Consider the following 22,973-nt stretch of genomic DNA (forward strand, 5'->3'; position numbering starts at 1 on the left):
GCTGAAAAGGGGGGGTTGACGGGAGATGTTCTCTGGCTCCACACACCGTCGGACTCTCCTCACTTGTTTTTGTTGCTGATTATTGTGTGATGACCAACTGTTGTCCCGAAGGATGTTTCCCTGTCAATTAAAAAAGGAATACAAGAGGTTCTTTTTTTCCCCTTTTCTTTTAAATCGAGCACTTTGTGTCTGCTTTGTTCTCTGTTGCTTTAGCGTGGCCGGTTCTTTCGTTCCAGTACGGGAGCCTGTAGCCGTCTGCATCGAAGCCAAAGACATTAATGAGGCATAAACTCTGACAATCTTGTGTTTTCAGTTCTGTGTGAACAAAGATCAGATCCCATAAATTCAAAATATCGACACCTCTGTTGTTCTTGAACTAGTCGCAGCCTAGCCTTCTTTAATTTATCCAGCATTTATGATATTTTTCCTCTTTTTGGGATAGTAACTGTTTTACAGCCCTGTTGAAGATGCATACTTTACCTGACTCCTCCCAAACTAAAACATTTTGCAGACTTTTGTCAGCAAATCCTTTAGAAGTAGTTGCTGCGGCTGCAGGGACGTGTTGCTGCCACTAGGGGGCATCATTTACCTTATTTTCATAGGAAACCGGCGCTGATGGAGGAGAAACTCACTTAAAATCAGAATTATTTGATTATTTGATCGAAGGCTATATATTAAATATCGAATGTTGAGATTATATCATAATTCCTCCTTTGTGTTTGTGTTGTAATTTGGAATATAAATATAAGTTTTGTCTTGAACAACCGGGCTAACCAAATTTCTTAGTTTCAGATTCGTGAGAGAAAAAAGACACAAGTGTGTGTGCGTGTGTGTGTGTGAGAGAGAGAGAGAGAATCACTGTCACTGGTATGTTCCTTTGAGGAGTAAAATGTCAAGATGATACATTTTTCGGGGAAAAAGCTTCCCCTCTGACATGAGCCATGGTGCCTTCTGATAACTCAACTATCAAAATACCAATATTTATTCAATTCACTGTCCCGCTGACGTGTTTTGTCTATCCAGAGGGTTTGGCCCGTTTGTAATGCAATCAGCCCCTGTAGCTGCTGGGGTTCTGCTCCTCTATATTGAAATTAGCCGCGCAAAGGCGGCCTTTTCCACGCCGCCGTCCGGGGAAGGTGCCTCTGTCGGGCGCACGTCCCTCCTGAAACGTCCCCGTGAAAGGCAGCCTTGCAGATTGGCTCCACGCGCCTCCATATGTCGCCTCGCTTCCTTATCTGCTCTTCAAACAAGCCGGAAGCGAGCAGCCCGCGGTCAGCTGGGCCGGGATTTCCATCTGACAAACAGCCACTTTCAACTTTTAATTGGATCTCCAGGTTTGGCTGTTCAGCAGCGCCCAGTGGGTCAAACTGGGAGGTTTCAGCAGCTGAATCTGGCTTTGAATGTATGAAGAGGGCGGAGAGGTGGACCACGGATCCCTGAGGTGCCCCCAGAGAGAGGCGTCGGAACCGGAGCAGCCCCGGCGGTGGCGCGTCCCCGTGGCGGGAAAAACAGTCACTCAGAACTTTCTTTTGCTAATGGAACACATGACCCGAAGAATGGAGCCCGTCTGGTGTGAGAAATGCACGGACATGAAGTCAAAACCGAATCCCCGAAAACTGACTCCATCACGTCGCGTCTACAAGAGCAGAAATGAGCTTCTCACTCACGATGACGCCACATCGATCCACCCGGGGGCAAAACTAGCGCCCTCATTAGCATCGGAGTGGTGACGTGACCAAATCAAACCTTCAGCCTCGGTCCTATGAAGAGATTTGATCCAACGGACCAAATGAGAACCCCAACCTTTACTGGCCAGAAGCGTCTCCTGCTCAGATTCTGGTTCCGGGTCTGTGAACCAGGAGGTCAAAGGTCTGTTTACACAATCATAATAATCCGATTACTGTGACTAATCAGATCACTGCAATAACTGGATCAGAAATCATCGAAACACCCGGGTTTGAGGGTTTAAGTTGTTTGTGAGTGTGCACATATGTCGTGACCCAAGACTGGAGGTAAAGAACCCGGAGAGGTACCAATGAAATAGAGAAGTTAATCAGATTAACAGGTCCACATGAAGACCCATCATCCCACATGATGTTCATGGGAGCGCCTAAAAATTGGATAACAATCGCATAAACGGGCTCGGTGGGTCCAGAAGCAGCATTTTTCTGCTCAAGCCTCAGAGGTGAGCACGATATCGCACCACCTCTGTGTCTGGCTCAAACCTTCTTATAGCAGCGAGATGACTAAGTTTGCTCGGTTCTGGTGCCTCCTCCTCTTCAGCTTTGAGCCTCTGGCGGTCCAGCACCTCTCCCTCCGTGTTCCTAGAGCCTGGAGTCCTGCTGCAGGGCCGAGGCGGACAGGCGCGTGGGCGGAGATAATGGTTACCAGCCACGTCCAGCTGAGTAAGGCAGGACAAAAACAGGCACTTTCCGTGGGAACGTGGCCGGGACGGCCGGACGGAACCATGCAAGAGAGGTCGGAACCATCTGAAGGGGGTGGGCGGTGCTGGACGCTCCCCAAGAAACTCCAGAAACTCCTGAAAACTTCACGTAGATCTGACCCAGAGGGTGAAAGGTCGACGCTTGTCGTGGTAGGCGACGCGAACCGGTGGCGCGTTGGCGTCCATGGGGTCGTCCCGCTCGCCGACCCGGAATCGTGTCCGAGCTCGTCGCCTTCTGGCGGCGGCTAACGGGGTGGGGCGCGTGACCCTGCGCTCCCGCAGCAGCTCCCAGGTCAGATTAGCCTCAGGACACCAACTTCCTTCCTCACGAGGGGCGATATTGTTCACTTTTGTGCCATCGGGCGCCGCACGAGCGAAGAACTGACAACCGTGCTCGCGTGTGCATGGTCGTGGTGTCCTTTTATCGTCAGGGTCTACGGGACTGGCAGCGGGTCTGTGTTGTCCATCCCCCCCCCCGCCATAGGCATGAGCATGTCGGGCACACACACACATACACACACACACACACACATACACACACACACACACACACACAAAGCTTTGATTATTTTTTTAAATCATTCGACAGGAGCCTTAAAACGGATATTAAATGTGGGCTGTGGGGACCTTAGCGACTGAAGTGTGCACTGTGATATAGACAGTGTGTGTGTCCCCCCCCCCCCACACACACACACCTCACCCTGAGCCAGAACAGATGATCCATCCACCCGCTAGCATCATCCGATAAATCAGACATTGTTTTATAGTTGCCAGCCTCTCCCTGAGAGGTCTTCAGATAGGTTCTGTTCTTCTGGGCCGACCCAACGTGATTTAAATTGCGTGGCCCCTTCCAAACAGGAAGTGACGTCCGTGTTTCCGACACATCAAGCTGCAGGGATTCGAGCTCAAGCTAGCGCCATCGCACAGCTCTGTCATGTGGGGGAGATCCACTCGCCTGTTTGGGAGCCCAGCCTATCAGAGTTCAGCGTTCAGAGTTCCCTGCCGTCCGTTTCAATTCTGTCCCAGAATAACCAGTCTGTTAATGTCTCTGTCCCAGTGCAACCAGCCCTTTGAGCCTTTTTGGTTTGGATTGTACACCTGATATGAAACACACATCACAAAAGACACAAAAAAACAACATCAGAGTGATGCGTTCACTGGACAATCCATCAGTGCTCCCGTTCTGTCCTGGGGGGCCCACTCCAGCTAAAGCTAAAGAGTGGACAGCGGAATGAGAGGTGACATTTAAAGAGGCTACAAGAAAAGGCAGGTGGAGTGTGAGAGCGCTGACATTTGTGCCAGTCAAGTGACTCTCATGTTCAGTCCGTGGGAGACGGTGGGTCCATGTCGAGAATGCTGGTCTGACATTTCTGTGAAGTCAAAGGGTGCAAAAGTCATAACAGGAGCTGCTGAAGTCAGAACGTTTTAGGGAACCAAAACCACTCTACAGTTAGCTAGCTTTGGGCTACCAGAGAAAACCTGCACTGATTTGGAGCTACGTCGTGGGATCTGAACCCAGCTTTGAGGTCTAAGTAACCAACCTACCATGATAACTAATGCTAAACCGCCTTCAAGACAGAATAACGGAATTCCTCCTTGTTCAAACTGTGCAATAAAAGCACCATCTTTTATATATAGACAGTTAGCGGTGATATGCTAACATGCCACGGAAAGGCTAAGTGGCTTCCCTGAACATCTCACTGCAGACCAGGATGTAACTTTGAATCAGGCGCAGGCCAGGATTTCAATTTTGGATGAGCCACTTAATAGGAAAAATTATTAGTCGTATATATATAGAATTGGAAATGATTCCATCTATATCCATATATAGTCTCTAAATGCGCACACCATTCCGCTGAGATGAGCTTTGGCAGCGCGGAGCGCCGTTCTCTCTCCCGTTACATGTTCAAATCAGAAACGCGTCGCCCACTTCCTCACAGACATGTTTGCTTTCAGCAAACTGCTGCTGCAGCCACGTTGGGAACCAGCCGCGTTTGTGTGTTCCCAAGCCTTCCACCATCATTTCTCTTCCCCTCTCTCCACAATGTCCACACACCCAAAGACGCGTATTTCTCAGACCAGCGTGAGAAGCTCCGTTGTGTCCAACGGCTGAGACGGGGAAGAGCTTTAGTTTCAGCTGTGTTGTCGCTTCATCTGCAGGTCCACTGGAGTCAAAGGGCCACTGGTGGTTGACTGACTGGCAGCTCCTTCTGGGCCGCCAGCAGGACCCTGGTCCCGCGCTGAGGCCAAACTAGCTTGGGGAGATGTTGGGGACACGTGTGAGGAAGCTGCATCTGGTGACTCGGTTGGACGTATCTTGAGTTAGCTACAAAGCCTTGTGTGTGGAGCCCTGTTTTAGCTGTGTGCTAACGTGTCCACTGAGCCCAACCGATTAGCCTGTAGGCTAAATACCATAAAATGTCAAACGAGGCCGGTTGTGGTCCAGAGTTGTTGGTAACCTAATAGATATTATCTTTCCTTTTTATTAGGGCTGTCAAAATGAATCGTCATGATTAACCCGATTAATTGTTCATGCAATCAACCCGTCGGCAGTGGACTAAACGTCTTTAGCAACTCATTTGGGGCAGTTTGTCTGTTGATCCGGTGGTGACCGACAGCACAAACAACCTATAAAGATGGAACAACCAAACAACCCAAAATAAATAAATAAAAATAACCGCAAGATGGGACAGTTTATTTTCCAGTATTTAAATTAGGGGAATTTCCCCAGCTAAGTGGGGAGGGCGCATGATCGCCGCGCATTGATGACAGGCTGAGATTACAGGAAGAGCCACCAGGGCTTCATCTGGAATTCCCAGAGTAAATATTAGTTATGGCGGCCTTTGTGGCTCCTTCAGCTTCCCTGGGATTTTGCCACTCCTCTGTGTGAGATTTCAGCAAAGCTTGTCGCTTTAACGCTGTAATCCTGCAGGACTTGCTGTAATTATGAGGGCTGAATCAGCCTTCCTGCCAACCAGTCAGAGGAGATGTCTAGATGCCGGGCACTGGGGGTGCAAGGATATCCCCCTTTCATCTGTGGTATCCATGCGGAAGAGCGGGGAAGCCAAGGTGTCTGGAAGGGGTCCAGCGCGAGGACGCCATATGACGGCGTCCTTCCGGCTCCAGTGGACCGTGGTCGCCGCCTGGGTCACAGGCAGTTTGTAACGTGGTCAGATGGGGGACGGTTCAGTGTATCGGACACGCGCAATTCAAAATAGATGCAAAAGAAAAAAAAGAATCCCCAAAACAAAACGGCATTGGATTAAAAGGCACCACAGGGGAGCAGTGTTCCACTTTCCTGGGATGTTCTATAAGGAACAAAGAGGCGTCAGCTTCCGGACAAGTAACGGAAAATGACAAGCAGGTCACCGGTCAAATGTAGGCTATCGCTATCTGCGTTTATGTGTCAAATCGATAGTGGAACAGGATGCAGGGGCCCGTCTGCAGAGCCATGAGAGGGCTGCACATCATAGGAAACACCACTAACGCCACCATATCCCAGCTACTGCGCAGCGCTTTCACGTAGGAAAGACACCTACGATATTAAGAAGACTGCACGGCCGTATTCCGCTGTCATCCGGGTGAAACTGAGCATTAAGGGGACATTTTTAGCATGTGTGTATTGTGGTGCATTCAGGAGCGACGTGGTTTTCCGACAGTCCTTGCTGAGTCCCCTGAATACAAGAGAGTCTGCAATGGTGCATCTCTGCCCATATCTAATCCCTAAGGAAAGCTTTTTTTGGCCAGTACTTCTGCACACACACACACACACACACACACACACACACACACACACACAGAATTGGCGCCTTCCTTTAGCCTCTCAAGTCTTCTGATAGTCATTTGTTCAGTCAGGTGTGAAATGTGACTATATATCCATTTGTGCAGCCTTTAGTACTGCGTGTTAGCTCCCCGGTGCTCCTCGCTCTACTTCTCTTTGCGTGATGGGATGGAAGAGAGAGAGAGAAAGAAAGAGAGAGAGAGCTGTTTCCAAAGATCGGCCGCCGCTGAACCTGCTAAGATGCAACTCAGAACGTGTCCCACGCCCAAACGCTGAGGGTCAGGTCGAAAAGATTGAGCAGAGTTGGGGGGCAGGGCGACAGCGTTCCCCAGGGTGACCCAGAGACTTGCTGCTTTGGGTCAGAGAGAAGAGGGAACACCCCTCATTCCTCTCGGCTAGTCTCCGTTACTACTCTAGCATTGATCGTTTCCTCTCCCCAATAAGCGCGTCCTGTTTTGATGGAGAGACGGTCTGATGTTTCACAGATATCACATGTTTGTCTGTGTAATCAATTTTGGTTCAGTTCCAGTCAGGCCCGAGCCTTTTCCTGCCCACCCCAGGGCCTCTGCTCCAGCTGAGCTGACTGGAACGCATCCTTCAGTGAGGAGACACCTGAGGGGACCCGCAAAGTCTTCCCACAACAACGTGGAGGTCAAAGCCGTTTATAGGCTCTCATTAAACCAACAGAGGGACCAGGACGCTGCCAGGACAGGAACTAACGGTACAGTCAGTGAAGTCTGGACTTTTGAGGAGCTAAAGTTAGCCGCCACAGAGAGGTGTGGTCGGGTGGAGAGCGCTGACCCCCCTAAGAGAGTGGGTTGAATCTCCCTGGAGTCTGCATCTCCCGTGTCCTCGTGGATTCCTCTAGGATCCTCCATCGCCCCCTTGAGCCCGGGTGGAACTTACCTTTCATTACCTGGGAATTTCTAGTTAAACTGCGATGGAACATTTTCCAGTTTATACTTTGTCCACTGACTCTGACTGTTGGACAGTGATTGGCTTTCCTGGTCTGGGTTGATTTGCCTAATCGCCAAAATATTTATCTATTTATTCATGTAAAGGCGTGATGAGTGTTCAGTCTGCGTGACGCGCGCGTAGATGCAGCCAGTGTGTGACAGGCACCCGCGAGGCTGGGGACGGGAGAACCGGCGCGGTTCGGCCGTCTGAACGCTCCAGACCCGCCCCGGCACACGCGTTCTTGGACGGAGCTTTAGCTGCAGGGAGCGACCGGCGGAGCGACTGTCCGTCCATCTATCCAGCTGCCTCTGCAGAGGCGCGCAGGCACGCACCGAACCAGGCATCGCACGCACGCGCATGCACGACGAGAGAGAGAGAGAGAGAGAGACGGGGGTTAGTAGTTTGGAAACACGGTCCCATACACGGTTTGCAGGCAGCCGGAGTCGCTGCTGTAGTTGTCAATGAGCGTGTTCGTCCTTAAATGCGCGCACGGTCGCCGCTCACCTGCCGCTGCCTCCTCCTCCTCCTCCTCCTCCTCTCCCCCTCTCACCCGGTCCAGGAATAACGGGATATCGGGAGATCTAATCAGGCGGAGGCGGGCTCGAACCCCCTGCGATGCGCGGGGCCAGCAGAGATTGCAGTGGAGCAGCAGCAGTCGGCGCGCACGCACACAATGAAGATTGGATTACAACAGTGATTCCAGCCGCAGCTGCGCGCCTGTGAAGTGGAAACCTTTTTCATTCAGCTTTTTTTTTTTTTTTTTGTAATTTTCTTTTATTTTTTGGGGGGGAGGGGGCACGGTGGGGATGGTTACAGCGCCAGAGAATTTGTGATTTTTTTTTTTTTTTTTTTCTTCTTTATTTTTGTGCAGCGTTTGCGAGTGTGCGGCTGCATGGTTTCTCTGAGGAGAGGGGGCACTTTTGCAATGTCATTTCACACCACTGTTTTGGAGCTCCGCGGAAGGGAGATGCTGTAAGTACCCCCCTCCAGCGTGTCTCTTATTCTCTGCTTGTTTCTGGTGTTGCGGCGCGTCTGTGTTCGATTCGGCGTCTTCTTTTCTTTCCCTGTTAACCAAAGTGCGGCACGCCGCGAACGCAGCGGTCTCCAAAACACACCGCGGCGCTTAGATTGGAAGCAGGCGGCGCGGAACGCGAGCGGAGAGCCAACACCACCGTAAAGTCTCTCTCAGCTCATCTCCCAGGCGCAGGTTCTTGAAAATCCTCTGGCGCATTGAGCGGAGCGCAGCGGGCAGCTCGGACGCGCATCTGGATCCAGCGTCTCTCAGTCGGGGAAGAAAAGAGACCAAATTCGTTGTATTTAGTGAACGGTCCCGACGGCACAAACTAAGTGGTGCAGTTTGGGTTTGGGCAAAGGAACGCGCATCAGGACGTGGACGCGTTCCGCCAGAGGACCGCAACAGCGAGGTGATTCCCACGCAGCTTGAAAGATGGACGCAGTTGTCTGATGGTTGAAGAATTGCGGATTTTTCCTTTTTACTGCTGAGACACGACTGACAGAACTTCCAGCTCATCTCCATCTCACCACCTTGGTCGTTCTAAGAAAGACCAAGGTGGTCCAAACCAACAAAAAACCACCGAAAACAATCACGTGACGTGCATGTCGCTCTAACCCATGAGATTTTGACCCCGAATCCTGCTCCGTACCCGCAACCCCCCTTCATGAAAGTGAACGCGGAGTCTGTCAGTGTGAGTCTGGGTTGAAGCGGGGGTTGACCGGTAGGGGTCGCACTTGCATTGTCGAGCTTACCATTGAAGTTAATGAGGGGAATCCGAGTGAATTTCCATCTCCGACCCTCTTCCCTGTTCTCAGCATTCGGTCACGTTGTTGTAGCGCAGCCCCCACTCCCAATAAAAAGGTTCCAGCTGCAATCAATCTATTTTTCTATGACAGTTAAAGGAAATATCAACCATCAACCTTTGCGCGCGTCAATTAACTTACCACCTGTAGCTATTTAGGACTCATTATACAGTATAATAACTATACACCCTCAACTGTCTGTGCAGCTGGGGGTGTATTTCAGGTGGGGGTGGTGGAGGTAGCCTATATTACACCCTTTATTTCCAACAATGCAGCTGCGCACAAAAGATGGTGGAATAAAACTGATTTCCTCCATCCGTGATTGTGGAGACTTTATCAAAAGCACAACTTTGAAGACCATTCATGGGGGGGATGGGGCGCAGATTTGTAAATCAGGCTGCCCATCGAGTATTGAACTGACTGCTCCTGCAGCGCTCTAAATTAATCTGCATTGTGCTGGGCTGAAGAAAATCAGCAGCCTTTGACGACTCGGGGCTTCAGAAGTGTCGTCAGAGAGGCGCCGTGCTTATCCAGCGTGGGCAAAGCGGCTCAGCACGGAGGCAGGCCGCCACAGCAGCCAAAGAAAAGAACGCGAGCGTCAACGAATACTGGAAGAAAGCAATTTTTTAACTTTGACCTCCCTTTACGAATGCGGGCGTTCGCAGAAACGACGGAACAACAGTAGGAAGTAGGTGTGTTTTAGGCATCATGTGAGGAGCAAGAAACACTTAGACATGCATTATGTAAGAGAACAGTAGTGGATTCTCACTAACACACACACACACACACACTGGATTTGTATGGAGGTATGTGCAGTGGGCAGACAACATGTTGAAGCCTGAGTGGTAACAGATGATTACTTCCACTGGGCTTCTCCTGGCTGTGCAGGCACACGTCAGGGCACACGGAGCAGATGGCCGAGCCACAGAGACAGAAACAGAAACAGAGAGAGAGAGAGTGACAGGAGTCACTGGAGAAGAAGGATGTTTTCAGATCACTCCAGCACTTTAAAGGAGGAACAAAATCAAGGGGCGTGCTCGTCATCCCTCCAGTGAGGGAGGATCTGACCGTGGGCAGTGGAGGCACGGCTGCAGACGCCTGCAGATGAAAGAAAAGAGGGGCGGATGTACTTGATGTGGAGGGGCCACGTTCCCATTTGTCTGCAGCGGCTTTGCGTTTGTGTTTATCTTTGTGAGTGTTGGCGTCCGTGAAAAGGCGGAGATTCGTTTTAGAGCCCGCTGAATTAAAAGAAGGATGGAAAGATGTGGGGATGAAGCTCCGGTCAAGGAGAATGGTAGCAGGGAGGGAAAGGGATCAGTGACACGTGAATGTACAGAGGTGTGATGATCAATAGAGAGATCAAGAGAAAATTGAACCTCTGGAGCAGCTCCAAGGATGCAGAGTGGAGCTTAAATCCACAGACCAGCACATCTGATTAGAACCTGGCAGCACGGACATGTTTACCACTTCCTCTGCTACATTTATGGTCACTGGAAGGGAAAAAAAACATCTCAGAGAAGGAGTTCGCTGCACAGAGAGGTGTGCATAAAAGGGGAAGTGAACCCAGGCGCCCAGAGCCAGTTTTATTAAAGTTATAAAAACGAAAAAAACCTCAGTGAGCAGGCGGTGGAATTAAACCAAGCATATTTGAATTTCCAAGGCCACCAACAACTTTTCTCAAGTATTCTAGAGGACGCATGAGCACACAGATGCACGGCGGGCATATAAATACTGCTGGATTTGTTGATTCCCATCATGGAGTTCGGTGGTCGTGTCATGATTTTGAGAAGGGGAAGAGTCTTCTGCATGGACATGAGAGGGAAGCAGGCAGGCAGAGGTGGAACTAATTGAATCACACATTGTTGGAGCTCTTCCAGCCTCCTTGTTACACTGATAAGAGCCTAACGGAACATTATCACGGACTAAATACATTCCCTCATTAAAACAGCAGTGCTGATGGCCATAACCTGAGTACGAAGCGGTACAGGTCGCACACCAGGGCATGAAGGTAATGAGTTTGCTTCCATATTCCCGGGATTTCATTCCAATTTAGCCTTTATGGGACTCCGGGGTCTGGTGGAGTCCTTCGCTTGGTGGATGAGAGCGGTTCACAACATTGGGCAGGGGTTTGATTAAAATGCTTCTCCAAGATACCGGGAGGTTAGAAATCCAGCCGACCTGCGTGGGAAACTAGCTGGCGTGTTCTCAGTGGGATTTGAGCCATTTCGGTCGGTGCGCTTCTGCTAGCTTCGAATTAGCATCCATCGGGACGGCAGCACGATTCAGCAAAATGATTGAAAAGCGTCATAGTCATGGTTGCAACGCTGCAATAGAGCCGGCGCCTCCTGAGTGTGATGTAGATGGGAGTCACGTGACACAACTGAGGGTTGCCAGAACTACAGAACTAAACTACATGGACTGTGACCCCCCCCCCCCCCCCCCCCCCCCCCCCCCCCCCCCCCAAGATATGTCTCAGACACGGAAGGTCAAGTCTTCCCTTTTTCAATAGCGGTTAATAATATTTTGAGATTTGGTTCACATCTTTAATGGAAATGGGACATGCGAACAAAGTAATCACAGCAGTGAAGCTCAGCTTCTTTAGGGCGGGGGGGAGGACAGCGCTGAGGCAGTTTGATGGCTCACTGTTAGATAAATGTTATATTTAAACTTTAATCAAGTCACCTGTGACGACAGATCGTCACGGCGCTGAATTCGACATTTTTGCCAAGGCTCATTTTCCACAAGTGCCACTGGTCTCTGGGTCATAGCTGCATCCTAAAGAGAGGCTCGTTAGCCCCGGTGTTCTGTGCACCAGCCTTCCAAATAACCCAAATGCCGCCAGGATGGAGCGAGTTCGGCGTGTTAATCTAATTTTAATGCTGTTTTAAAAGACAGACGGGCGAAGGAAATGTGATGGTAAATGTGATCATATTAACCACGTGAGATAATGCCGCTTAATTATTGATGTGTGCGAAAGCTGAACGTGCGCGGGCGATGGAGCGCGTGTCTGTCAGCGGGGGTGCGGGGGTGTTTCCTGTTTTTTTTTTAAATCACGAAAACTCGTCTACTCTGTTTGCTGGGATTCAGAGTGACTAATTTTAGATGCTGTACGGAGAAAATTTAAGATCTTCCTCGTATGAGGTAGAAAATTGGACCCCCTGTGTGTGGGTGTGTGTGTGTGTGTGTGTGTGTGTGTGTCCACGGATGAACAATAGCCAGTCGTTTAGAGGAGCCTGCCAAACATCAGTCACTGTTGTGGCGCCAAGAAGCGGCAGCCTTTTTGTGATGACAAACCGCTCGGATCCGGTTGGGCAGGGGATTCTCTCCCTCTCTCTCACACATCTACCTTTTCTTATCTGCATTGCCTTTTGCCTCCGCCGTCATTCCCTCCCCGTCCATTTTCGTTAGATGAGCAGCCGCCGGAACGTAAACGGTGATATCATCAGTAGTGTACTGTAATATATCAAAACAATGCTGGCTGGCTGTTTAATAACTTCACTGCATGGACCTCGGTCAACTCACACTAATAATTGAGATATTAAGAGGAGAGGGACCCCATGATTATGAATGAGAACATTGAGGGGGGGTTGTTAAACCCAGATATGAGGCTGTGATTGGGAGTCAGAGGGGTTCGGCACCGGTCCCCTCTGTCAAGAAAAGGTGTAATCTTCATTCTAAACATCCATCGCTTACTTTGTGTCCACTAGATTGGGCAAAATCTTGCGTGATATCCCCTTATTTCTGCAAGGTAGGCTCCAATATCACATCCCATGTTGATCCCTAACCCCCCCACCCAGGTAAGACCCAGCTAGTACTTCTGAAGGCCCGTACATCGACACTGAGAGTGTACCACCACAGATGATACCCCATCTCGGAATGCCCCAAGTACTGAAAGATTGTTCTCCAGTTCTGAGCGATTTGCGGATCATTTGGACATCAGATCGCGACCCCTGTTATTAGAGTCACTCAGGAGTGGATCACTGAGTAACTCGGCTCCAGAACCGTGGGCCTCTTAGCCCCGTGGCTCCTGAGCCCAGTGTTGAGAGCTCTAGAGTCTAAATGCCATGTCCAATGATAACAGCAGTGGTATCTTCCCCGAGCGAAGTCATCCAGCCACACAATTTGCACTTCAGCTGGAGTGCTCTCTGGCTAAGGGCTCTTGAGCAAGGCACAAAGGGGGGGAGGCAGCAACCTGAAAGCGCTTCCCTCAGAAAGTTTGGCCTCTCAGAAGACTTGATTGATGAAACGCAACATAGGAGGATGAGTATTCTCACCATTTGTGGGGCTCAGTGGGCGGCAGAGGGATCAGCACGGTCCACAGATAGCACAAAGGTTCTGGGTTTGATTCCAGCCTCCAGAGAAGATTGTTCCACTTAGTTCGACGTCATTAGGGCATTTGTAATTCTGTCTCCAGTGGGAATTTGGATGATTCATCCTCAGGTCTGTTCTAGCAGTGTTTACGCCTAGTTTGGCAGAGTGTGTTTTTTTTGGGGGGGGGCACACATTGCTGTGCCTATCCTCAGAAACGCAGGATGACACAGAGGGACCTATGTATTATTCAGCTCACAGGAGAGCGCTTCGCTGGAATCTCAAATTCTCCCAGCAGAGTCTCACAGCATGACGACTCCAAATCAGCAGAAAAGAACATCAAATGAGAACACAAAGAAGATGGAAGCACCAGCATAGTTAAGGCCAATAAATCCTCGTCTGTGTGGAGGGTTATCCTCTGGGGGGGTTCAAACGCTGTCCCGATAAACATCAGCTCATGCGAATCAATCACGCGTTACCCGCCTCTCCAGCTTCCCCGAGACAAGCGTCAATGAACTGATAACTCGCCGACAGAGCGTATGGACGCAACCAGTTAGCGCACGTTGGATACGGCTGGAGCGGCACCGCTGAGCACACCTGCTCACAATCTCTCACCTACGCCGACACGCTATTGAGACTGGGGCATTATCAGGATGATGTCCCGCTCGTTCCGCTGCGGACTAACAGCTGCTGCCTTCTGAGCCCCGAGTTTATCACTGTCGTGTTTGTGTTTTGACTCAACTCCCCCCCCCCCCCCCAACACTTTTCCACATTTGTTTCACGCTTTCCTCTCGAGGTCCTCGCTGGCGTCCTGGGCTATTTTGGGAGGCTGGCTGGCTGGGTCATATCAGACTGTCCTGTTCAGTCCTTATATAATTTGCCTCTTTCCTCTGGCTCCTGTCAGGATGTTTGACCAGTGTCACCACTCTCTGCTACTAAAGCTACTAAATATGGGTCGGAAAGGTAACACCTGAACTAGTGCTAAAGGTGTATTTTTGTTCTGGTTTTGATCACTCACGTCTTATTTTCCTGGTCACTTTAGTCATTGAAGATGACATCGTTCTCTTGTGTTGGGATGGGACAAATTGGCTTGTAATTATTCCTGTGGCTCATTTGCAGTGATTAGTCAAACTGGCTTAGCAGAAAAACCAGCTCTAGCATGGGACTTGGGTCATGGCCCCCAGCCCCAAGCTCTGATTTCATTTTGTTCTTCAAACGGGATCCTTGAACTTAGTCAGGCCCCCTCGGTCCCGAGCAAAATTGCCTTGAGAGACCTGACAGGGGCCAAACTGCATCTAGCAGCATAATGGTCGTTAGGTCACTGGAACCATTCCAACATTCCAACCATTTATTTATTTTGTACCGTTATATAGTTGGAAAAAACAGCTGAAGTAAATCCAAGTGTGTTTTGGGTGTTTACATATGAGTTCCAGCCTCAGTTGCCACCTTAACATCTACCAAATGGACAGTTCTTGGTCCCATTATTCAGATTTCCAAAGGCTAAATCCCCAATGATTGATATGGAAACCTCAACCTTTCACCGGTAAAGCCATCTGAAGCATCATTTCCGGTCTGCCTAGAAACCCTGCAGCAGTCTTTGCTGCCTCTTGCTGATTAAAATTGTCTACCGTCTTGTTTAAGCTGCATCGTTTCCTTCTAAATATTCTCTTCCCAGCAGTTGTGGCCATTTAATTGTCAGCCTTTTTCTTTCCCAACAAGTGAAATCCTTTCCAAGGCCGCCCGTCCACAAGCTTTATGTGTCCAATAACGTCAGTGCAGAGAAGTGGAACAAAAAAAAATACAAGAATTCTACCTGAATGTGAAAGCTTAAAACGGTGTCCGTTAATAATTGATGCCCCCTGTCTTTTCCTCATCGCCATCATCTTTGCCACCACACTCTGCTCTTCCATCTGTCCTCCTTTATCATCTCTTTCATCCCTCATCTATTTTTTCCATGCAGGGGATGAAGTGGTTTGGCAGAATGTCCCTCAGCAGCAAAAGGAGTAAGAGGAGGAGTAGATGGACCGTTAGCTGGAGCGGTGATGGCGCGCTGCTGTCGCTGGCTCTCCTGGTGGCGGCGACGCTGATGGCGGACGGCGCGGCGGCTCAAAAGCAGAGAGCCGCGGAAAAAGTGCCGGTCCTGAACATTGCGGTGATCCTGGGACGCACCCGTTACATCTCTGAACGGGACATCCGGGCGCTGTGGAGCAAGGAGGACCCCATCGACGTCAACGTGGTCACGCTGCTGGTCAATGAGACCGACCCCAAAAGCATCATCAACCACATTTGCGACCTGATGTCCGGGACCAAGATCCACGGCGTGGTCTTCGGGGATGGCACCGACCAGGAGGCCATCGCCCAGATTTTGGATTTTATTTCCTCGCAGACGCTCATACCCATCCTAGGAATCCATGGGGGGTCTTCCATGATCATGGCAGATAAGGTAAGGAGCAGTGAGTGGAGGAGCGAATGCTAATGAAAGCCACCGTTTATTTTATTTTGATGCAATCACGTCGATCCTCATTACACTCACCCACGTTTTTATAAATTTGGACAAGAAAATAGCCAACCAAGAATTGTGGGAAAAGAACCACAGCTGAAGGGGAAAGAGAGAAACTCCATTATCCCGATAATGTCTCCCGCAAATCCCTTGGACTCTGCAGCTTCCACACGCCCATATCCACCTTTTCTATTGTACTCCGATCAAACCCAGAATATTTCCTCTATTGATTTTAGTTTTCCTAGTCCTTGCAGCTCGGTGTGGATATTAGACACATCGATATTGGAGGCGTATCATTTCCTGTTAGCTCACCGTGTCCTCCAGGAGACTGTGTGCAGGCTGGATGATCGTGCAGTGATGATGTTGGTGGTTGTACAGATGCACGACTGAAAAGTCAACACGTGCTCTAAAATCTAGGAAAATGTGCGATTATGACGCCACTCGTCAGAAGATAGCGATGAAGGAGGGATGAGGTGATGAAAGCCAAAGGAAATCATCAGCTGCGCGGTGTCTCTCTCCCGCCAGTCGCACAGAACGCCAAATAGCAGCGCGTGAACTAGGCGGCAACGGTGCGGCATTCCGAGTAGATTCCTGGCCACAATGAGGATATTTCTGTCATTTTCCTGGGAGATGAAAGGCGGATTAGCCGCCTGTTGTTATACTTCCCATCTAGAGGCATTACTGCGTCACCTCAATGGGTCCAATGAAAGTACAAAGACATTATCAAAAAGATTAAAATGGAATTTGTAAAAGAAGAAAGAAAAGTGCCCCTTTTAGCACATCACGCCTTGGAACTGTCATCTCCCTGATGATTTGACTTGAAACGCCACTCGACTCCATCTTTTTTGTTCTAGCGACTTATACCTGCTCGGGTTTATTGATCCGGACGCGCCGCACATGACACCTTTGAGAAGGGGATGAGTGGCGGGTAAATGTTTGAGGGGATGCCAGAGGAGGAAGGAGAACACAGGCCCTGAAGCGGAGTGGGGGGGGGGGGGGGGGATAATCCCTCAGCATGACCAAAGGCAACACTGAGCGCAGGGGAATTACAGGATGTCCTCGCTGGCACCTGAGACGCACACACACACACACACACACACACACACACACACACACACACACACACACACACACACACACATGCACGGCTGTGAGTGACAGCAGAGGGTTTTACTTGGCATCGAGGTGAGCGATCCACTTTTGGCTCATTGCTCTTCACCAGCAACCCGTTCAGACGACTCCCTTTGATGGCGCCAGGTCACAAAAGTTCACTGCCTCTGCCCCCCCCCCCCCCTTCCACTCCCCCAACCACTTTATTTATTTCTCGATGGCACTTCCTAATCAAGGCAGCTGCCGAATATGTCTAATCCTAAACAAGGATTAGAATATTTCTAGTGTGCCCTCCGCTTTATCCTCCCCTCCAGTTTATGTAACTGCCGGCCGGCCGTAGGTTCGGGTTTTACCCTCTGGGATGTAAGTAGCCGAATCTTCCTGCCGCCCTGTTCCATGCAGATTTCCTTTAATCCTCATGTGAAATATGAGGAGAAGCCTGCCTGTAGTGATTCTGCCTGTAAGACCTCAAGTGTGTTTGTCTGGTTGGGATTAGTCTCTCGTGTGTGCAGATACAGTCGCTGGAGGAATGTGGACTTTTCCTCTGGAAAAGAAGGAGAATGCAGCCTGTTTTCCCTGTTGTGCTGAGGACTTCTACGCGCTCATTCCCGGGTCAAACCCAACGACACCGCACCGTTGGCGTGTGCCCGGATCAAAAAGCTATTTTATCGCCTTTCATTCATTTCCTGCTTGATGTTCTTCCCCTATTGTCCACCTTCCTCTCCTCATCCTTTACTTGTTCCTAATAATTAGATCAATGTTGCTGGACCTCCCTGTCCTGGCCCATTCCATAAATCCAGTCTACCTTGTAATCTAGTAATCTATCACTGGTCACAGTTTGGCAGCCGGGCAGACGGACCTGCCGGTTCAGAAGCAGCCCTGAAAGTGGAGGCTGTTGGAAGAACTGTGCAGCATCCAGATCAAAGATGAATCTCTGGATCTGTAGCTCCAAGTCAATAGGTTAAAATATAGTTACACTTTGGTTCCACGTTTGCAAAGCCTAATATAGCTCCTTGAACCATCTTAGTGCTTTGAACCTTCTAATAAACTGTCAGTATAGCATGTGTTTCTATATTACATCTCATATAAAGAAGAGTTAACTCTTCTTGACTTGTTTAGAAGGTGTGAACTCGTTTTTCCTCATTTGAAAGATTTTCCCGCATTGATTGGAGTCTTTATAGAACTCAGCGGTCACTTGTTTCTTGTCTTTCTCATTGTTTAAGTGACGCCTCTTTCAGCCTATAGAATTATTGAAAGAACCACCTGGATGATTCTTTTGTAAATGCAAATGATGACAACATCAGAGCGGGAACTCTTAAACAGGATGGAATATTTTACGCACCAAAGGGAAACACTTTCCTTTACAGTTTGCTTTCCAGGTCATTGCTAAGCAGCCATATTGATCTCCAATCAACTCTGCTGTACCAGCCTTGTTTTCTGTGTTCTGTGAGCATAATTGGCACCCAAATCTGTCGACCTCAGCTGTTCTCAACATTATTGTAGCTTAAAGTTAGCTAAAACTTAGTGGTCTGGTTGATTTTCCACGTATCCCGTGCTTGGCTTTTATTTTATTAGTTTATTTTCCTGGGTTGGTGCGGTATTTTATCCTGCCTGAACCGCGCCGTGGTGTCCAACAGTTGCTGCTTGGATCGGATGATGGGATTGTGAGTTGGAGTTGTTTACTGGTGGGCAGGTTAGGGGCCAGGACCACTCCAATCAGGCTCTTTGGTCCAGGCTTTCTCCCCCCCACATGACAGTGAACCATCAAAGCAGCCAGTGATGAGGCCAGTTTAGCATCTGTAGCGGTGGGTGAACGAGCAGCGGGTAAAAATATAACTGTCATGGCAACCGCGCCGGTGTGCAGCCCAATCGTGACAACGAAAAAAATAATAGCACGGAAATCCCGTGGCAGCCGCCGTGACTCCATGTTTCCTTTTAACTAATCAAACAGTAACGCACGGGCGCACGTCCACTGCAACACAAGTCTGTTTATGTAATTCATCGAGCGGCAGTGGTGAGAGCCGCCCCCGGGCAGAGTTTCTGATCACGCATATCGATCCTCCAGCGTTTATTGTGTTTGGGTCCGGTACCGGGCTGCTGGGCCGAGGCCTCCGCGCCCAGAACTTCATACTTATCTCCCATGAACACACACACGCCCCCCTCCCCGACCCCCGTGTATCTGCCAGCATTAATGCGGGAGATGTAAACATTTGGGTGTTTGCGCGCTCTTGTGATCAAAGCACATTATTCATCCATCCCTGTTGCTGTCGGCCCTCAGGCGGCGTCATTACGCGCGGGCGCACGCGGAGGACGCGCACAGGCGCTCTGGCGTTTCGGCTCGCGTCAAAAAGCGGATGGGCGCGGCGGTGGTGGCGTGTGTGCGTGCGTGTGTGTGTTGGGGGAGGCGTTTTATGGCGACATTTATGAGTTTTCCCAATTACCGAATCGCGCTGTTTGTGTTTCTGCTTGGCTCAGATCTCTCTGTCATTTAAAAGGAATGTAGCCAGACTGCAAAACCGCAGGACCTGCCGCACCGTCACACGCCCGGATGTGTCTGTCCTCTGCGCGTCCGCGCGTCTACCTGTGGAGTTTTTTCCAAATTGTTTTGCTGTTCTCCGCGTGTGTCCTTATATATGCTACATACTGAGCCACAAAATGTTCATTTCTCTAGCAAAGTGGGGCCATTTTGTCTGGGTTCCATATCTTTAAAGGACTTGTTTCAGGGTTAGTTAGAGTTAGAGGGTTAGTTAGGACGTTTGGGTAATGATTATAACTAAGACAGTCCCCACAAAGACATAAAGGCGAGGATGTGTGTGCGTTCAGTGTGTGTGTGTGTGTGAGGGCTGTGGACTGGGTGGTTGTCAGTGACCCTCTTTTACTGAAATTTCCCATGGTAACACACACTTGAATGTGTTTATCGGCTGTGTTCTGGCAAAAAATGCTGTGTCGCAGCAAATATGAAACCTGCGTGTGTGTTTCGCACGCCTCTTTCCTAATAGGTACAACCGTATCGCACACGAGGAACGACCCCTCACTCCTCTGAGGGAATCAAGTTCAAATGAACATGTGGTACCAAAGGAAATGTTAGCAGTTTTTACAGGGTTTTCCTTTTCTCTTTATCCCTCTATTTTTAAAACTCATTCCAAAACAGATGGTTTGTATTGGCTGTCTGTTCACTTCTGTTTTATACAAATCTTTAAAGACCCGTATGTACACATCAGATTGCATATTGTAGGCCTGCCAGCCTGAGAAGAGCAGGTTTTATGAGTGTCGGCCGTACCCGCACTGGCAGGTCCGGTCAGGAGCTGTAAAGGGTCGGTTCTGCTGTAAAATCAGATGAGCGGCTCCGTAAAGACAGACGTTCTGACCTCCATAGTCTCCGGCGTGTCCTCCTCTTCTTCCTCTCCAAAATGAATTGCCAACATTTTGGGACGGAGGAATTTTGCCGCCTGATGTGACGGCTAAATATAAATTGATTTTGATGTTGAACCCGCGTTGGCATTGACTTGAGTCTTTAATCTCCTTACTTCCTTCATCTCCCCCATTTTATCCTTCTGCAGCTACTTAGCCTCTGTTTTTTGTCTTCTCCCACGGCATGAATCACACTCTGGTTGCAGGAGCCTCCTCTGTCGGTGCGACAGCCTCTAATAACGCTCTGTTAGGGCAGGTTAGCTTCTGTTCAGGCTGCCTGGTGCTGCTGCAGTCACTGTAGTGGACGCCTTCTCATTACCGTGGATAAGATGGCAGAAGATTTGATGGCAGTGTGGAGTGGTGGATTACAGATGATCCAAACATTTCCCTTTTTCAGGGTGGTAAAGAATCTCCGCTGCCTGATGGGGATCAGAGTGGATCGTTCCACAGCTGTTGTAGGCATACAAGGATCAGGTGTGACATGGGGACCACTGACAGGTCGTTGGAGATGTAGACATAGAAGGAGAGACGTGAACATTTCGCGCTCAAAGTTGATGTTGGAGGGGGGGAAAAAAGCAAAAATGAGTGAGTTTGATGAGGGCCAAACTGTCACGACTGCGTGGCTGGGCTACGGCACTTCCACATCGGGCACTCTCCTGGGCTTTTTCCTGGTCTGCAGTGGTCAGAATCTGTCAGGCGTGGTCCAAGGAGGGTACAGTGGTGATCCAACAACAGGGCGAAGGGAGGGCGAGGCCCACCAAGGCACATGCTTCCGTCCAACCGACGAGCTGCTTTAGCTAAAACTGCTAAAGAAGTTAATGCTGGCAGCACTGTTTACCTGGGGAACAGGTACGAGCCGTGATCTCCAAGGAAACCTCTGGTCCTTCCCTCCGTGCTGGTGTGACTGGGATGCCTCCATAAGCATGGCTACAAAGTTCACCCTTTCATCTGATATCTGGCCAAATTCGACAGGATAACCAGCTCTGCCACGAAGGGTTTGAGGGCCACAAAGTTAGAGGTGTTAAGTTGGCCTCAGTTGGCATCGTTGGGATGTTGCTGGACAAACACAGTCATGATGGGATGCCTGATCAGTGTGCTTAGGAATTAGCAACAAGCTCATTTTCATCCTGGACCATTTATTGTAGCTGATCATTAATGCTAGTTATGACTGTTAGCGTACGTTACTCTTGGATTCATAGGTACAGGTGGAAAACCAGGGCGGATAACATCCCAGACTGACAAACTGGACTATTTTTCAATAGAACCTGCCACGCTTTCCAGCTGCAAAACATATTAGCACAGCAAACACACCGCTGGGCTCCCAAAATCCTGCAGGGAACACTATTACAAGCATTTATGTGTCTGCTGGCTGGGATGTTTTGTCAGGATGCGGTGTCATTACGAGACTAAATAAACAGCAGCCCGGCTAACATCCAGCTAATCCTCTTGTTGGTCCGTCTTAGGTGGACTTTTGCGTTCTGTGTTTGTTTGAATGTCTGGAAGTGTTTTGATGCATCCATCCATTTTTATCCCTTTCTAATCTTTGCACGTACGTTAGCTCAGGTGCGTCGGCTGCAAATTGAATTCCTGTTCTACTGGACTGCAATGTTGACAGGCGGAAAATTCTGCCGAATCCATATAGCAAAAAAGCAATAAGCCACAGACACATCAGTTTTGTTGCGGAGAAATCTTTGGCTTTTTAACTTCAGCCTGAGGACCCAACATAAAGGAATTAGTATAGTGCAGAGAGAATAAAGTTGGTACCTGAGGCACGTTAGCTCCTTTTCTGAGAATCGAAATTGCCTGATTAAATGTGGCTTCACCCTGTTTGAGCTGTAGAACCTCCGCAGAACTTAATTGTTGGCACAATTGCGCTGCGTTATGAATGACAGCCACTTATTAGGCAGAAGCGTCTTTTAGGAGGATGTGTCAGTCACGCCTATGGCTCAGGGAAGAGTTAAGGGATGGTCTCAGACTATATTACCTCCACCAAGTGTCACTCACACCGGTGAGACACACACTGATAAATATCATCTGAGGCCGTCCTTGGGGATGTTGATCGGACGGCTTGTTTATGTTGACATGAATATTTAACACCAAACCTGGCAGTATATTGATTTCATGCTATCAGTCCGGAGAAACTCAGATTGGCAGCTGGTTCAGGACGGTTAACTCGGTGTTTTTAGCACCATAAAGTCAGGGGCCTGTCAGTGAAGGCACCTTGATGTCGCTGACAGTGTGTGAGCATCAACGCATCAATGAGATGCTACTTACATTGACGTTGGAAGAGGGCTGAACTCCCGTCGTCTGACAGGAATAACGGACATTTCACCAGCACATTTTGATGGACGCCACCTCTGCTGATGAGAGTTAGTGCTCACGGAGGAAGTCTACGTCAGGAGGTCACAGTCGTTATCATTTCTAATGAGGGCCGCTCCGCTTCTAACGTCCAATTTAAACTACATTTACTTAAATTGGCGAGCTGATTTATAGTCCACCAACCACAGCAAAGTATTGGGAATTTATTATTAACAGGAGGCGAAACATGATAGTTTTTAATATATTATAAGTTATTCACAGTCTTAAATTAAGCCACTGGAGCTTAATCAGGCTGAGTGGTGCAACAGGCTCCCTGTCGGTGGACT

General features: G+C 49.3%; 1 protein-coding gene across 1 annotated transcript in view; it reads left to right on the forward strand.

Moving 5' to 3' along the window:
* Positions 1 to 7,962: 7,962 nt before the first annotated feature.
* Positions 7,963 to 22,973, forward strand: part of grin2aa (glutamate receptor, ionotropic, N-methyl D-aspartate 2A, a) — a 90,808-nt gene continuing 75,797 nt past the window's right edge. The window contains exons 1-2 of the mRNA XM_003964522.2: positions 7,963 to 8,153; positions 15,268 to 15,750. Of these exons, the coding sequence (XP_003964571.2) occupies positions 15,271 to 15,750 (480 nt within the window). The 5' untranslated portion in view covers positions 7,963 to 8,153; positions 15,268 to 15,270. The remainder of the gene's footprint in view (positions 8,154 to 15,267; positions 15,751 to 22,973) is intronic.

Source organism: Takifugu rubripes, chromosome 5, assembly GCF_901000725.2.
Source record: "Takifugu rubripes chromosome 5, fTakRub1.2, whole genome shotgun sequence".
Lineage (NCBI taxonomy): Eukaryota > Metazoa > Chordata > Actinopteri > Tetraodontiformes > Tetraodontidae > Takifugu > Takifugu rubripes.